The sequence below is a fragment of the Esox lucius genome, chromosome 25 (assembly GCF_011004845.1).
Source record: "Esox lucius isolate fEsoLuc1 chromosome 25, fEsoLuc1.pri, whole genome shotgun sequence".
Lineage (NCBI taxonomy): Eukaryota > Metazoa > Chordata > Actinopteri > Esociformes > Esocidae > Esox > Esox lucius.
Genome location: NC_047593.1, coordinates 6,870,532 through 6,888,956, shown reverse-complemented (window position 1 = coordinate 6,888,956; position 18,425 = coordinate 6,870,532). Strand labels below are relative to the sequence as shown.

General features: G+C 45.9%; 2 protein-coding genes across 2 annotated transcripts in view; both read right to left on the bottom strand.

Moving 5' to 3' along the window:
- LOC105030177 (butyrophilin subfamily 3 member A1) overlaps positions 1–18,425 on the bottom strand; it is a 145,624-nt gene that overhangs the window by 92,687 nt on the left and 34,512 nt on the right. The window lies entirely within an intron of this gene.
- Positions 63–1,538, bottom strand: LOC117594123 (myelin-oligodendrocyte glycoprotein-like). Its single transcript, XM_034291121.1, has 3 exons — positions 1,191–1,538; positions 599–661; positions 63–488 (listed from the first exon to the last, which is right to left on the bottom strand). Exons 1-3 carry the CDS (start codon positions 1,198–1,200, stop codon positions 127–129), a joined length of 435 nt encoding a protein of 144 aa, XP_034147012.1. The 5' UTR covers positions 1,201–1,538; the 3' UTR covers positions 63–126.

Below are 18,425 nucleotides of genomic sequence, written 5' to 3'. Positions count from 1 at the left end.
AAGGTGCATTTGAGAAATGTCTGGGATATCACCTAATACTAGTGACAAGGAAAGGGTTGAGTATGAAGGCAAGTGACAACCACAAAGAGATTAAACAAAGCATGTTTTCAGTGTCAATGTCCCCAGCTACTTACCATTAATTGTGAGGAACACCCTGGCTTTATCAATACACTGTTCACTGCTGACACAACACACATACTCCCCTCTGTCCTCTGGGGTGACCCTCTCCAGTCTCAGGGACAAGTTCCCCTTCTCCAGCTCCCCAATTAGAGACACTCTGCCCCTGTAATGGGGATCCACAAAGTCCTCCTGGGTCTTGTGGTCTTTGTAAAACAAGGCAGGTTTGTAGGTGAAGAAGTTATCATGCCGATACCAGCACACCTTCAATGGTTTTGCATCAAAGGTAGGTGAGAGTTCACAAGGCAGAATGACAGAGGAACCTGGCCATGCTGTGACTGAAACATGAGGGGCTGACACAGAAAAGGCATCTAGAGGATGGGTAAGAGAAAGATAAATTAGACAATGGGGAGAAATTATCAGATGGTTGAATCTAATTAATAGGAAACTGTTTTAATGAACTACATGGTAAAGTTCTCACCAGAGTTTTGTTTTGTGATGGAAATATTGAGGACAGCTAGAATCACCATCTTTAGACACGACCCTGTTGTTAAGATACAAAGGTCATCATTGGCATGACGTGTTGTGTGTTGTCATATGTTGTATTTCAGGTGCTTTGAGTTTTATATGAAAAGTCTAATTGAGATTTTTTTTGGTGCCCTTAACATAGAATTATTTAACTATTTCTAATTAAATGAACATGTGACAAGATGATCAGACAAGTCATTTAAATTGTATTGGACATTGGGGCAAACTAAACATTTTAATAATTATACCCAAAAAGTTAAGCAAACAGAAAAGGCTGTGGAAATAGTTGCTAAATAATAATTTGTGGAAACACCTTGACATTTTTTAAAGTGGATATACTAGCTTAATAATTATGTTAATTTGATTAGTTACCTACGATCCATTTTTGTTCATGGCAATTGGTAACCAAAAAAATTACTGCATTACAATAAATATATCAAATCATTTGAAATAGACCCAATAGATTAAAGCAAGTGAAAAGGTTCTACAGTCAGGTAGTTATTAACATAATTTATAACATAAGTTAAAGGAATTTGAATGCCTACCTGTTTGCATAGTGCCTCTCCCTCAATGCAGTAGGAATTTTCTGTCGACCCAATTGGTTCATAACATTCTAACATAAATATCTTGCATTTTAAATTTCCCATACAATGTCAAAGTCAATACAATAGTTACAACGAAGGTTATTGCTGCCACCACTATCCTTGTGCTTTCACTTTTACATGGTCTAATGGGTAACACTTATCTGTGTTGCGTGTAGTGAAAAATACTACATTGTTTCTGGTTCTCTTTGCATTCCTTATATCTTTTGTCCAAGATCACAGATGTAGTGAGCCTATTTTCTATAATTTAGAAAATCAGAACCCTCTAAACTAATACTGACGAGAAGATACTGAATAATGATCCGATACTTGTCTCCACCCTTAGAATGGGATTGGTTGTCTATATTATGGAACAGCAGGCGTCAAGCTCTCACCTATTTCTTTCTTTGCATTGGTGGAGCGTTGAGTAATAAAAAAAAAGCTGTGGAAATCATTACTGATTAATTATTTGTTGAAACACCTTGAATTTGTTAACAGTGTAGTGAAAAACACTTTCTTAAGCAAGAACGTTGCTAAATCTAGGTGTAGTGGGAGGGTACCTACAGTGGATTCAGTCCTATTCTGACTGTTCCAGGTGAATGTTATAAGAGTACAGGACCTTTTGGATGATGTCAGTGTTTTTTCATGTTGAGATGAGCAGCAGGTCAATAAATACAGATGGGCTTTTTCCAGAGACTTTAGGCAGAATCCAGATCAACAGCAAAACCAGGTGGCCAAGGACATGGAGAACCAGGTGGGCTGTGGGAAGTGACAGTAGGAATAATTTGGCTGCAACATGATCTGAAACATAACCATGAGGACTTTGGAACAGCTTGAGTTGTCACGCCAGGTAGTCCTGAGACAAGGTTCAACAGGATACCATAAAACATCGAAGTGAGCATTACTTGCCTACAACCAGATATTGCCACTCATCAAGCACTGAGGATCTGATACATAGGGAGAGAGAAAAATTGGTTTTGATTCACAATATAATGTTCCAAAAACAATAATATTTATAATTTTCAAGATTTGATTTGTTGTCTTTGTACTATTTTCAGTTAAATAAAGGCATTTGATGATTTGCACATCACTGCATTTTCGTTTTATTTGCATTTTACGCACTGTCCCAATGTTTTTGGAAACATGGTTGTAGAAGGTTTGCACCCGACAGCGATAAAATACTTCATAGACATCACTTAGATTATGAATGTTTTAAGCAGAGTGGATTCTCTTCTTACTTTTTTTCAGGCTTATTTATTTTAAGTGGGGATCATGGGTGAAGTGTGGAGACGGGAATTGAACCCAGGACTCTGGATGGACCTGCATAAGCACATACAGTGACAGGAATGTTAAAATGGACCTGTGATGGCAATTCCATCGATCAGAACTCTTTAATGAGGAAATACAGAGATTAAATTATCTTGACACAATTTAACAGTTTATTAATTATTTGCAAATAAGAGAGACACTTCAAATGCTTACAAACATAATCATCTGAGCAGTCTCTAACTTAATACATGAACAATCTGTATTTATTACAGGGAAAAAAGGGTGTGGTAAGTTGTTGCCCATCTGTCCTATGTCAATAAAACACATTCCCTTTGTTCTATTACTACCTAGGCTTCACACAAGGGCAACATTGTCCTCCCCCCACATGGGTAACCTATTGAACTCTAAAGAGCTCTTACAGTATCTGGACAGACAATAGATGCCCTGATGAGTTATACAGATGTGCAGATAAAGAGTAACCATTTCATCTGCTGATACCAGTCAATGATGCCCCCTAGGCAAATACCTTAACCCCCACATTCTAATTTGAATAAGGGGCTCTCAGTCCTTTCATCAGTGAGAATACATTGGTTAGAGAAATGTCCACAACAGACCACAGTTCAAACAAACTATTACTTTATTCAAAGACTCAATTATGTTGATTTATCAGCAGATTATAGTCATTTAACAATTGGAAAAATACTTGTATCTGACTTAAACACAAGAATAAATTAAAAAAGGAAAACATTAAATAGTTTTTGGTGTCTGAAGATGTGTACAGCTAAAAACAGCAGTCAACACATGGGTGTTGGTCAACAAGTTTGTTTTTAATTTTCCAGGTGAGTATAGGTTGTGGTGACCAGCCCTCTGAAGAACAGGTAACCTTCATCTGACCTCCTCCTCCTCTTCCATCAGCTACAGAGAGAACTTGGACACCACCTATACTAGTGACAAGGAAAGGGTTGAGTATGAAGGCAAGTAACAACCACAAAGAGATTAAACAAGACATTTTCAGTGTAAATGTCCCCAGGCACTGACCATTCACTATGAGGAACACACTGGCTTTATCAATACACTGTTCACTGTTGACACGACACACATACTCCCCTCTGTCTTCCAAGGTGCCCCCCTCCAGCTCCCCACTCAAAGACACTCTGCCCCTGTACCAGGGGTCCACAGAGTCATCTTGGGTCTTTGTACAACAAGGCAGGTGTGTTGAAGTTATCTGGCCGATACCAGCACACCTCCAATGGTTTCGCGTCAAAGGTAGGTGAGAGTTCACAAGGCAGAGTGACAGAGGAACTTGACCATGCTGTGACTGGACCATGAGGGGCTGACACAGAAAAGTCATCTAGAGGATGGGTAAGAGAAAGATAGAAATGGGACACTGGAGAGAGATTCTCAGATGGTTTAATCTAGAAACTATTTTAATGAACTACATGGTAAAGTTCTCACCAGTTTTGTTTTGAGATGGAAATAATGAGGACAGCTAAAATCCCACCTTTCAGACAGAAAGATAAAAAGGTCATCAATAGCATGACGTGTTGTGTGTTGTCAGTTTTCGTCTTTCAAGTGCTTTGAATTTACAGAGAAAATACATTTTAATTTGAAGTAAAACTATCCACTAACCCTAACTTCCAGAATCTTTTAATATGAACAAAACCCAAAATCTAATGAGGCTCAAGTCTGTTCTGTTATTTGTTTCATTCATGTTTTTAATTGCTTCAAAACATTGTTGAAAAATAAATGTCAATTACTGGAAAAGGGTATTGACATTGTCAAAATGGTTCAGAAACCGCCGGCACCCGAATGCACATTTGCAATCGTGAACAACCGCATAGAAATAAGATATACCCTGCGGTTATTATGGCCACCAATGTAAATGAATGAAATTAACTGTGATTATAAACCTGGACTCTTAGCTTAAAGTAAATGTTGTCAGCAGGCAATGATAACCAGTGAACACAATTTTCAGAGATGAAAAACAAGCAGAATCACATGGCCTACCTGTATGGACGGAGTTGATGTGGCCGCGTCAAATGCAAATAATCATTCTTTGGCAGAGTGCTTCCAAACACACCTTTTCTCCTCAAATGTCGTGGTAAATTCAAGAATGTTTTATTTTGAAAGCAGCGCCATGTTACAGCTATCTAACAAATAGTTGCCTAATCTATTAAACAATTCCTGTAAAAGTTATTCGGTGCAACTCGTCCTGGCTGTGTAGTTCTGTGCATTTGACAAATAAACCTTGAAACTTAAAACAGATATAACACCAGGTAGGCCTATTTCCTATCATTGTTTCTGAGAATTATGCGTTGAATAGATAACTAAATAACCAACAAACAGCCATCCAACCAACCAAAACCGGAGACATTTTAACTAGCGCTTCCTCCATCACTAAACTGGTTATGCGCGTCCACCTTTGCGCGCATGATGATCACACACACAACTGAGGCAGGCAATTCATATTTTGGTTCAAATAACGATGTTTTTGTAACATTAAATAATAAACTCAAACATACAACATGTCATAATTATTTCGCGCAGTTATTCTTTTTCAATTGAAGTAATCCAAAAGTAATCATACATCGCAACCGGGTCGCCCCACCCTTCCGAAGGGAGATGATCGGAGCCACAACCAGGCTAAAGCCCCAGATAAAACCGTATCTGTAATCCGATTACAATATTTTTTTTACAGTTACTGTTTTTTTGTAATCCGTTATTCCCCAACTTTGTATCTAAAGAACATCTATAGATCGAAATTGGGACTCTCAAAATAAAGTGTAAGCTATCCTTATTAAAGGGACGATGCGCATTTATCACATCCAACAAGTGAATCTCATTTGAACTTGTCTCTAATCTTATTCTTCCTAGATTTCCTGGACTGCAACATATCACCACCATCGAGTTTTATAATTATACATGGCCAGCCTATGAGTATTTGAAGTTGCACCCCATTGCCATGCTTTCACGTCTCTGATGGAAAATAAAAACATATTTTCATAATACATTATATATATATATATTTTGAATATTGTTCATTTGGCCAGCCATTTAGTGCCTTTTAACATGGGAGTGTGAACCTAATGCAGGCAACCTTAATCTAATATGAGTGTTTAGATGCTTTCGTGTCAGTGAATCGGTGCTGTAATGGGTCTGTGTGCTGACCTGGGGTAAATGTATTTCATTTTAAAACCTAACATTTCATTTGTGTGTGTCTGTCCCAGCTTTCTCCCTCCACTGCATGCCTGGCAGGGCTCAGAGAAGATAATAAATAATAATTTGCTGAAACACCATGAAACTTTTTTAAAGTGCAGATCCTACCATATTTATTCTGTAAATTAGGCTAGCTACTTATGATCCGTTTTATTTTCAAGCCAATTGGTAACCAAAACATACTTTAATACTTTGACTTTATTAACAACAAAAAATTTAACAAATCCCCAAAGTGCAATATAATATTTATAATAGACACAATGGATTAAAGCAAGTTGAAAAGTACTACAGGGATTTGTAAAGTAAGTCAAACATAAGTAAGGAATTTAAAGGCCTACCTGAATACATAGTGCCTCTCCTTCAACTGCTTAAAAGAAAATCAGTCTCATGGTTATAGATGGATTAGGAAAGAAATGGCCCCCTGGGCATAGAGCCTTCAAGGCCCCCCTTGAACTATTTGTAAGTAAACTGCCTTCAGATGTTTTTAAGTAATCTTAGACCTCAGTAAATGTTTTACCCTGGACAGAAGTGAGAATGAACGTTCTCCCTCGCAGTCAAAAATATCTGCAGAGCAACAACAACATTTTTAAACAAAGATTGCGGGCTAAAATCCATATTTTATCTTTAGATAAATAACTGAATTAGTTAATCGGCAAAATTATAATCTAAATCAGATGGGTATGTAGATAACAAAATATTGTCTTTCTCAATCACTGAAATGTTAGATTCTGCACAGAAGAGTGCACTAAACAATTTGCCCAGGTAACTATAGGCCTCCAAGCGTTGTCTGTCTTTGAGAGTGACACTTCAACATAACCAAACTCTCTTAACTGATGATGAGTAATTGGAACAGTAAAAGGAAATTGTGTTCTTCTGTTCTTGTAGTTTACAATTGTTTGTTGGTCATTAAACCAACCATAGCAAAAAGTGAAATTGTTATTTTGCTACACTGGCAGAACAGAAGCACCAGAAATGTTAATGTTTCCACTATACTGTTACTGTTTACAACTGTTCTAATTTATTTAGGCAACAGAAGCAGAAAGACATTGGACATACAGGTATACAAGCTTGTTGAATGTTTGGTAGGACTGTAATGCATTAACAAGAAGCAAACAAACTAAGGTAATGGACATTTATGATCATATACTGTGCAGTTGAAACTAATCTTCTCAAGGAGAATTCTCTATCACGCTGGTTGGGTCCATACCCAACCAGGGGCTCCTGCCCCTCAGCCGGCTCACCCAGCTCTCCCGGCTCCTGCCCCTCCGCCGGCTCTCCCGGCTCCTGTCTCTCCGCCGGCTCCTCATCTGCTGTCAAGGTAGCTGAGAGAGGAACCTGGGGTCAACGCCACACACGCTACTTGAGGGCTTCAGTGTTTAAAGATTTGGCATAGTGAATTGAAGTCGCAGAGGGAAAAGTGATTTTTTTGGTGGTAGTAACCATTACTTCCGACTCGGCCTGCAGCTATTAGTGATGTGCAGTTCACGAACGATTCGTTTGTTTTGAACAAATCTTTTTAGTGACTCAGGACTCGCAAGTTCTTTTTCCTAGTGATTTGTTCAGTTGTATTGTTCATTTGAAAGTTTGACAACGGAATTTGTACAACATGATCACAACATGCTGCATACCCGGTCCTCCAGCTCAGTTCTCCGATCAACGTATGTACATTCACAGAGAAAAATAGATCAAGACAGGAACATCATGAAGATATGTTTATAACTGATAATTGAATGCAGATTATAATCATTTATATAATTAGTTGATTACTGATGTCATAAAAATAAATCAGAAGAAAACAAGCACGGAGCCATTGCCTTTGCCTAAGTAAAAAAGACTTGTGAACGATTGACTCGGTCAGTTTTATCGTTCAGTTGAATGGTTGTTTCGTTCATTTGAACAACTGGCATCGGAGTTCTACCCAACCATGGAATAGTTTTACTTTCGCAAAGAAAAATAGATCAAAACAATTGCAAAATAAAGACATGTTTGTAACAGATAATTGGACACATAGTAGGTCTAAAATAATTATTGTAGTTTATTTTTTTTTAAATCATTAACTGAGCCTAGCCTAATTAAAAAAGACTTGCGAACGACTGACTCTGTCAGTTTTATTGTTCAATTGAGCGGTTGTTTCGTTCATTTGAACGGCTGCCAGCGGAGTTCTACCCCAACTGCTGGCTACCAGCTTAGTAGCCTACTCTCTGTCTAACAGTTGTTAGTTTGACATTCTCAAAGAAAAGTTGTAGGCACTATTGACTTAGAAACATTTGTTTGCAATTACAGAGATCATACATTTCCTGTAGTTCTTGACCAGGTTTGCACACACTGCAGCAGGGATTTTGGCCGACTCCTCCATACAGACCTTCTCCAGATCCTTCAGGTTTCGGGGCTGTTGCTGGGCAATACAGACTTTTAGCTCCCTCCAAATATTTTCTATTGGGTTCAGGTCTGGAGACTTGCTAGGCCACTCCAGAACCTTGAGATGCTTCTTATGGAGCCACTCCTTAGTTGCCCTGGCCCCACGGCGCCCTCTCCTGCCCTGGAACCGTCGCCTCGTCCCGCGGCGACCTCTCCTGCCCATTGTATGATTTTTAAATAATGAATTGGCATTTTATTGCATGACATAAGTATTTGATCACCTACCAACCAGTAAGAATTCCGGCTCTCACAGACCTGTTTTTCTTTGAAAAGCCCTCCTGTTCCTCACTCATTGCCTGTATTAACTGCACCTGTAAGAACTCGTTAAAAATAAAATTGTAGACCTGCACAAGGCTGGGATGGGCTACAGGACAATAGGCAAGCAGCTTGGTGAGAAGGCAACAACTGTTGGCGCAATTATTAGAAAATGGAAGAAGTTCAAGATGATGGTCAATCTCCCTTGTGTCACGTTGTATAGTAGGAGACGGAGGCAGGCGCAGAAGGTTGAGGTGTTTCCCCTTTTTATTTAACCAAAACAAATAAAACCAAACAGAGTGCCGGGCACTACAAAAAATACTCAAGAGTTCAGGGGATCAACGGTTCAGGCGCACAGGCGCACAGGCGCACACAAACATAACAGGCACATAAGCACAATGACCAACACTGACAGGGAGAAAATGGCCAAACTAAATACACAGACAAACAAGGAGAACAGAAACAGGTGGGGGCTAAACACAGGTGAAATGAATATACCAATCAAACCGAAACAAGAACAGGAAAGACCATACAAGGACAAGACAAGACCATACTCCCTCCTCTCCTGACCCGGCCGCAGCGGCTCCTTCCTCTCTGGTCCCGGCCGCAGCGGCGCTTTCCTCTCCTCTCCCGACCGTCCTGGCTCCCTCTTCTGTCCCTTTCGCCCTGGCTCCTCCTGCAAGTTAAGTTAAAAACAATTGTTACAAGAGCTGACATTGCCTAAAATAGTGTTATTGCCATTCAAGTGGCTCAGTGAAATTTTACTCATGGATGGGCAAGAACCGGAGCGGTGGTGAAACTTTGTTTCAGTTCCACAAATGCCCGCTCCGTGGCCCATCGCAACCGGGTCGCCCCACCCTTCCGAAGGGAGATGATCGGAGCCACAACCTGGCTAAAGCCCCAGATAAAACCGTAGTAATTTGAGAAGCCTAAGAATTGTTGCACGTCCTTAACCGTGGTCGTGGTCGGCCAATTACGCACAGCGTCAATGTGATGCTCCTCCATAGCCACACCTGTGCTGGAGAAACGATACCCCAGGAAGGACACAGACGACTGGAAAAACAGACACTTCTCGGCCTTCACGTACAGGTCATGCTCCAGCAGTCTAACAAGCATTCTGCGCACCAACAAGACATCCTGAGACCATTCATGTCTTGGGTTGCTTCTCAGCCAAGGGAGTGGGCTCACTCACCCTTTTCCCTAAGAACACAGCCATGAATAAAAAAAAATATCAATACATCCTCCAAGAGCAACTTCTCCCAAGCAACTTCTCCCAACCATCCAATAACAGTTTGGTGATGAACAATGCCTTTTCCAGCATGATGGAGCACCTTGCCATAAGTCAAAAGTGATAACTAAGTGGCTTGGGGAACAAAATATCGAAATTTTGGGTCCATGGCCAGGAAACTCCCCAGACCTTAATCCCATTGAAAACTTGTGATCAGTCCTCAAGAGGCGGGTGGACAAACAAAACCCACAAATTCTGAAAAACTTCAAGCATTGATTATGCAAGAATGGCGTGCCATCAGTCAGGATGTAGCCCAGAAGTTAAATGAAAGCATGCCAGGGCGGATTGCAGAGGTCTTGAAAAAGAAGGGTCACTAATGTAAATATTGACTCTTTGCATTAACTAAATATAATTGTCAATAAAAGCCTTTCACACCTACGAAATGCTTGTAATTATATTTCAGTATACCATAGTCACATCTGACAAAAATATCTAGACACTGAAGCAACAGACTTTGTGAAAAATAATATTTGTGTCAATCTCAAAACTTGTGGCCACGACTGTAGTAAAGACCTAAGTGACTTTGACAAGACCCAAATTGTTATGGCCTGACAACTGGGTCAGAGCTTCTGTGAAACGACAAGGCTTGTGGGGTGCTCCTGGTGAGCAGTGGTGAGTACCAACTGACAGAGGTCCATGGAGGGATATCGATCCGCAAGGGCAATGAAGGCTATCCTGTCTGGTCCAAAAAAGTAGGTCTACTGTGGCACAAATCACAAAAATTGTTAATGGTGGTTACAGGAGGAATGTGTCACAACACAGTGCATCGCACCCTGCTGCGTATGGGGCTGCGTAGCCGCAGACAGGTCAGAGTGTGCATGATGACCCCTGTCCACCGTCAAAAGCACCTACAATGGGCACGCAACCATCAGAACTGGACCTTGGAGTAGTGGAAAAAGGTCGCCTGGTCCGATGAGTCACGTTTTCTTTTACATCACTTGGATGGCCATATGTGTGCACCATTTACCTGGGGAAGTGATGGCACCAGGATGCACTTTGGGAAGACACCAAGCTGGAGGAGGGAGTATGATACTCTAGGCAATGTTCTGCTGGGAAACTCTGGATCCGGGCATTCATGTGGCTTCAATTTTACACGTGCCACCTACCTTAGAATTGTTGCAGGCCAGGTACACCCCTTCATGGCAACAGTATTCCCTGATAACAGTGGCATCATTCAGTAGGATAATGTGCCCTGCCAAACTGCACACATTTTTCGGGAATGGTTTGGGGAACATGAAGAAGAGTTCAAGATGTTGCCCTTCCCTTCAAATTCCCCAGATCTCAATCCGATTGGGTTTTGCTGGACGTACAAATCCAATCTATGGCATCTCCACCACGCATCTTACAAGATTTGAAGGATCTGCTAAGGTCTAGGTGCCAGATACCACAGGACACCTTCAGGGGTCTTGTAGAGTACATTCCTAGTCGGGTCGGTGCTGTTCTGGCGGCATGCGGAGGACCAACAGCATATTAGGCAGGTGGACATAATGATTGGCTCATCAGTGTACATTTTAAAAGCAGTGCCATGGCTGCTGTGATGCAATTTAGAAGACAAAAATGTGCCCAATTTTGTGGCAATATAGTGAAACAGAATCTCCCTGTTTGATTGACAGTTCACATATCAGCTGCAATCAGAATAGCTCAACCTAAAGGTCCCAGCACCATACTACAATTGCAATGCAATGCACATACACCACGCTAATACAAATACTAAAAGTCCCAGCCCCCTATTGCTTATGCAATGTGATGCACAAACAGTGCTAGCCTATAAACACCAATAACAATCTTAAAAAAATATATTTGAAAAGTAAAAGATTTGCATTTGACAGTGACAAAAAACACATCACTTTGATCAATCAACCAAATTCATTATTTTACATCACCAGTTGTCACAAACTGCATTTACTAATACCCTGCCTTTGATCTATTACTAGATTATTAAAGTGGAGACGCAAGGCTTGGGCCTGCCGAGTCTGTCCAGCTTCCTCCTCCAAGCGTACTGTAAGGGTCTGCTGGGAACGTCTGGCAGAGTCTCCTGTCAGAGAGATCTTTAACTCCCACCTCCGGCAGAGCTTCGACTGGATCCCGAGGGAGGCTGGAGATATTGAGTCCGAGTGGACCATGTTCTCCACCGCCATTGTCGAAGCGGCCGCTCGGAGCTGTGGCCGTAAGGTCTCCGGTGCCTGTCGAGGCGGCAATCCCCGAACCCGGTGGTGGACACCGGAAGTAAGGGATGCCGTCAAGCTGAAGAAGGAGTCCTATCAGGCCTGGTTGGCTTGTGGGACTCCTGAGGCAGCTGACGGGTACCGACAGGTCAAGCGGACTGCAGCCCGGGTGGTTGTGGAGGCAAAAACTCGGGAGTTCGGTGAGGCCATGGAGAAGGACTATCGGCTGGCCTCAAAGAGATTCTGGCAAACCATCCGGCGCCTCAGGAGAGGGAAACAGTGCCCTACCAACGCTGTTTACAGTAGAGGTGGGCAGCTGTTGACCTCAACTGGGGATGTCGTCGGGCGGTGGAAGGAGTACTTCGAGGATCTCCTCAATCCCGCCGTCACGTCTTCCATTGAGGAAGCAGAGGAGGAGGGCTCAGAGGTGGACTCGTCCATCACCCGGGCTGAAGTCACAGAGGTGGTTAAGAAACTCCTCGGTGGCAAGGCACCGGGGGTGGATGAGATCCGCCCTGAGTACCTCAAGTCTCTGGATGTTGTGGGGCTGTCTTGGCTGACACGCCTGTGCAACATCGTGTGGCAGTCGGGGACAGTGCCTCTGGGATGGCAGACCGGGGTGGTGGTCCCTCTTTTTAAGAAGGGGGACCGGAGGGTGTGTTCCAACTATAGGGGGATCACACTTCTCAGCCTCCCCGGGAAAGTCTATGCCAGGGTTCTGGAGAGGAGAATACGGCCGATAGTAGAACCTCAGATTCAGGAGGAACAGTGTGGTTTTCGTCCGGGCCGTGGAACACTGGACCAGCTCTATACCCTCTACAGGGTGATGGAGGGTTCATGGGAGTTTGCCCAACCAATCCACATGTGTTTTGTGGATTTGGAGAAGGCATTCGACTGTGTCCCTCGTGGCATCCTGTGGAGGGTGCTTCGGGAATATGGGGTCCTGGGTCTCTTGCTAAGGGCTGTCAGGTCCCTGTACGACCGAAGCTGGAGCTTGGTCCGCATTGCCGGCAGTAAGTCAGACTTGTTCCCTGTGCATGTTGGACTCCGGCAGGGCTGCCCTTTGTCACCGGTTCTGTTCGTAATTTTTATGGACAGAATTTCTAGGCGCAGCCAGGGGCCGGAGGGTGTCAGGTTTGGGGACCACACGATTTCGTCTCTGCTCTTTGCGGATGATGTTGTCGTGTTGGCCCCTTCAAGCCAGGACCTTCAGCATGCACTTGGACGGTTTGCAGCCGAGTGTGAAGCGGTGGGGATGAAAATCAGTACCTCAAAATCCGAGGCCATGGTCCTCAGTCGGAAAAGGGTGGCTTGCCCACTTCAGGTTGGTGGAGAGTGCCTGCCTCAAGTGGAGGAGTTTAAGTATCTAGGGGTCCTGTTCACGAGTTAGGGAAGGAAGGAACGGGAGATTGACAGACGGATTGGTGCAGCTTCTGCAGTAATGCGGTCGATGTATCGGTCTGTCGTGGTGAAGAAAGAGCTGAGCCGCAAGGCGAAGCTCTCGATTTACCAGTCAATCTACGTTCCTACTCTCACCTATGGTCATGAGCTTTGGGTCATGACCGAAAGGACAAGATCCCGGATACAGGCGGCCGAAATGAGCTTTCTCCGCAGGGTGGCTGGGTGATCCCTTAGAGATAGGGTGAGAAGTTCACCGCTGCTCCTCCACATCGAGAGGGGTCAGCTGAGGAGGCTTGGGCATCTGTTTCGGATGCCTCCGGAACGCCTTCCTGGGAAGGTGTTCCGGTCCCGTCCCACCGGGAGGAGACCCCGGGGAAGTACTAGGACACGCTGGAGGGACTATGTCTCCCGGCTGGCCTGGGAACGCCTCGGTGTCCCCCCGGAAGAGCTGGAGGAAGTGGGGAGAGGGAAGTCTGGGCATCCCTGCTTAGACTGCTGCCCCCGCGACCCGGCCCCGGATAAGCGGAAGAAGATGGTATGGTATGGTACGCAAGGCTTGTTTATTGAAAGTGGGATTCATAGAGTGAAGGGTGAAGACGGGAATTAAATCCTGGTATCTGATGGGAGCCACATAAAACACATAGATACAGGAGTTTAGTCTCTGGACCACAGTTTCACACAAACTACTACTTTATACAACATCTCAACAATGATTCTTTATAGCAGATAGTCATTTAACAACTGGGAAAATATTAGCATTTGAATAAAACACAAGAATAAAGGTAGAAAAAATATATACAATACAAACATTAAATTACTTTTGGTGTCTGAAAATGTGGAATGTATAAATCTAACTAGTTGAACAACACGTGCATGTCTCATCGGAGAGGATTGTCCCCTGAATCACTTGGACCATACTAATAACACAAACTGTATAGTAACACCTTTGATTTTCACATGATCCTATACAACAGAGTTCAAGCTAAAATGCTGAAGACACATCCTTCTTCAGTTCAGTGGTGTCAATAATTTTTAATGCTTGTGGATCTCTTTTTCCAGGGCTGAATACAGGATACAATGTGTCTCTTGTTTTCACATCATTAAAAGTGTAGAGAAGGGACCCAGAATCAGCATCATAAAAAGACAGTGTGTGTTTGTCACAGTCTAGAAACACACACACAGTTGTTGGTGTTGTTTGTCTTGTTGGTGTTTTTACACTGTCAACATAAACATGTAGGCCTACTTCTTTTTCATAAAATAAAATCCAGAAGCCATTTTGGGGGGTTAAAGGACATTGTGCATTTTCTTTGGTCACACCCAAATACCAAGCTAGTTTTTCTTCCTTCTTATCATCATCTTGGATCTTCACTTTCCAATAGTGTTGCCCTGAGTCAAACCCCTTATTACCCAATACATGGATAGACTGTTGAAGGTCTGGTTTATCTTTTGCTTTGACATACTGAACCCTCTTTCCTTCATGAGTCAATCTAACAGCAGGAGAAGCAGTCTTTGGATCCATAGTGATGTGTTCCTCTGAAGGAAGAGAACATTATTTCATTAATTCATGCATACTCTGGATGAATTAGTATTTTTGACAGTAAAAATGAATTGATAGTAACAATAGAAATTATTACTCAAATAAAATGGAAAAATATTTTACCTTTTACTTTTTTCCCCAGGAGCAAATCTGCATAAAGAGATAATGAGTACTTGTTAATTTAAGTGTCACGGCTTCGGTGGTTGAGAGGAGCAAGGAGGAACCGGAGAAGGCGTGATGGAATGATAGTTTAATATATCTATATCCCAGCGAGAGAAATCAGCATGAGCTTAACACAAAGCGATGAACAGCTCTTCACATGGCAAGAGACAATTACACACAAAGACAGGGGGAGCAGAGGGAACATATATACCGGGGGAAACAGCGATGATGAGGAACAGGTGCACAAACGAGACACAGGTGAAATGTATGATGAGACGGTGGTGTCAGAAAGCAGGTGACGTCGACCGCTGGGGCCCGCCCGCTGCAGGGGGAGGTGAACCAGCAGAGGTCGCAGTCGTCACAGTACCCCCCCCCTGACGCGCGGCCCCAGCCGCGCGACGACACCGGCCTCGGGGCCGACCCGGGGGGCGCGGAGCAGGGCGGTCCGGCCGACGCTGATGGAAGTCGCGGACAAGGACGGGAGCCAGGACGTCCTTCACCGGAACCCAGCTCCGCTCCTCCGGGCCGTACCCCTCCCACTCCACGAGGTACTGGAGGCCCCCCGCCCGGCGCCTCGAGTCGATGATGGAGCGGACAGAGTACGCCGGGGCCCCCTCGATGTCCAGAGGGGGAGGGGGCACCTCCCGCACCTCACACCCCTGGAGGGGACCATCCACCACCGGCCTGAGGAGAGACACATGAAACGAGGGGTTAATACGGTAGTCGGGGGGAAGGCGCAACCGATATGTTACCTCGTTGACTCTCCTCAGGACTTTAAAAGGCCCCACAAACCGCGGGGCCAGCTTCCGGCAGGGCAGGCGGAGGGGCAGGTCCCTGGACGAGAGCCAGACCCGGTCGCCCGGCCGATACACCGGGGCCTCCCCGCGGTGGCGGTCTGCATAGGTCTTTTGACGGCGGACAGCGAGCCGGAGGCGGGATTGTACTGCCTCCCATGTGCCCGCTGCCCGCCGGAACCAGTCGTCCACCGCAGGGGTACCGGTCTGGCTCGGCGTCCACGGCGCCAGGACCGGCTGGTAGCCCAGGACGCACTGGAAAGGCGTCACGCCCGTGGAGGAGTGGTGCAGAGAATTCAGTGCATATTCTGCCCACGGCAAAAACTCTGCCCACTCCCCCGGCCGGTCCTGGCAGTAGGACCGGAGGAACCTACCCACTTCTTGATTGACCCGTTCCACCTGCCCGTTGGACTGGGGATGGTAGCCCGAGGTCAGGCTGACCGAGATCCCCAGGTGCTGCATAAATGCCTTCCACACCCTAGACGTGAATTGGGGACCCCGGTCAGACACGATGTCCTCGGGCACCCCATAGTGCCGGAAGACGTGTGTGAACAGGGCCTCCACGGTCTGCAGGGCAGTAGGAAGGCCGGGCAGAGGCAAGAGGCGGCAGGACTTCGAGAACCGATCCACAACGACCAGGATGGTGGTATGGCCCTGGGAAGGGGGGAGATCCGTCAAGAAATCAACAGAAATGTGGGACCATGGTCGTTGTGGAATGGGCAAGGGGTGCAACTTGCCCACAGGTAGGTGCCGGGGTGCCTTACTCTGGGCACACACCGAGCAGGAAGAGACGTATACCCTCACGTCCTTGGCTAAAGTGGGCCACCAGTACTTACCGGCCAGGGCGCGCACTGTTGGCCCGATGCCAGGATGACCGGAGGAGGGAGATGTATGCGCCCAGTAGATGAGGCGGTCGCGGACAGACGCCGGCACATACGTACGGCCCTCAGGGCATGTGGGCGGAGAGGGCTCGTCGCGCTGCGCTCCGGCGATGTCCGCGTCCAGTTCCCATACCACCGGTGCCACGATGCATGACTCCGGGAGCACGGGAGCATCATCCACTGGCCTCTCCCCCGTGTCATGCTGGCGGGACAGCGCGTCAGCCCCGACGTTCTTACTCCCCGGCCTGTAGGTGAGAGTAAACACAAACCGGGTGAAGAACATAGCCCACCTTGCCTGGCGAGGGGTCAGCCTCCTCGCTGCCCGCATGTACTCCAGGTTCCGGTGGTCAGTCCAGACGAGGAAAGGGTGTTTAGCCCCCTCTAACCAGTGCCTCCACGCCGACAGAGCTCGAACCACGGCCAGCAGCTCACGATCACCAATGTCGTAGTTCCGCTCCGCCGCACTGAGCTTCTGGGAGAAGAAGGCACAGGGACGGAGCGTGTTACGACACCCCGTCCGTTGGGAGAGGATGGCACCGAGCCCACAATCGGACGCGTCCACCTCCACGATGAACTGGAGCGACGGGTCGGGATGGGCCAGGACCGGAGCGGTGGTGAAACGGTGTTTCAGTTCCACAAACGCCCGCTCCGCGTCCACGGTCCACCGCAACCGGGTCGCCCCCCCCTTCAGAAGGGAGGTGATCGGAGCCGCGACCTGGCTAAAGCCCCGGATAAACCTCCTATAGTAATTAGAGAAGCCTAAGAAACGTTGCACGTCCTTAACCGTGGTTGGGGTCGGCCAATTACGCACGGCGTCAATGTGAGGCTCCTCCATAGCCACACCTGTGCTGGAAAAGCGATATCCCAGGAAGGACACAGACGACTGGAAAAACAGACACTTCTCGGCTTTCACGTACAGGTCATGCTCCAGCAGTCGAGCCAGCACTCTGCGCACTAACGAGACATGTTTGGCGCGGGTGGCAGTGAATATCAAGATGTCATCAATATACACTACCACTCCTTCGCACAACAAGTCCCGGAATACGTCGTTGACGAATGACTGGAAGACTGAAGGAGCATTCATCAACCCGTACGGCATCACTAAATACTCGTAATGGCCAGACGTGGTACTAAAAGCGGTTTTCCACTCGTCTCCTTCCCGGATACGCACCAGGTTATAGGCACTCCTGAGGTCTAATTTAGTGAAAAACCGTAAAGGGCCCCGTGCATCCTCTCCACCTCCGCAGAGATCAAAGGGAGAGGGTAGCGGAACGGAATGGTGATCTTGTTCAGCGCCCGGTAATCGATGCACGGGCGCAAACCACCGTCCTTCTTTTTCACAAAAAAGAAACTCGAGGAGACCTGTGACTTGGAGGGCCTGATGTAGCCCTGTTCCAACGCTTCCGTAACATAGGCGTTCATAGTCTCCGTTTCGGTGCGGGACAGTGGATACACGTGACCCTTCGGGAGTGCGGCTCCATCAACGAGGTCTATCGCACAATCCCCCAGCCGGTGTGGTGGCAACACAGCAGCCTTGGCTTTGGAGAAAACCGTAGCCAAGTCCCTGTATTCGGGGGGAATGGGCACGGCGGGCGCACTGTCTGGACTTTCCACCGAGGTCGAGCCAACGGAAACACCCAAACACCTACCCTGGCACTTCCGCGACCACCCCGACAGACGTCGACTAGACCAGGAGATGAAGGGGTCGTGTAGGGACAACCAGGGGAAACCTAAAACAACTGGGAATGTGGGTGAGTCGATGATGTGAAATGAAATGGTTTCGCTGTGTCGGCTGTCGGAAATCAGGAGGAGG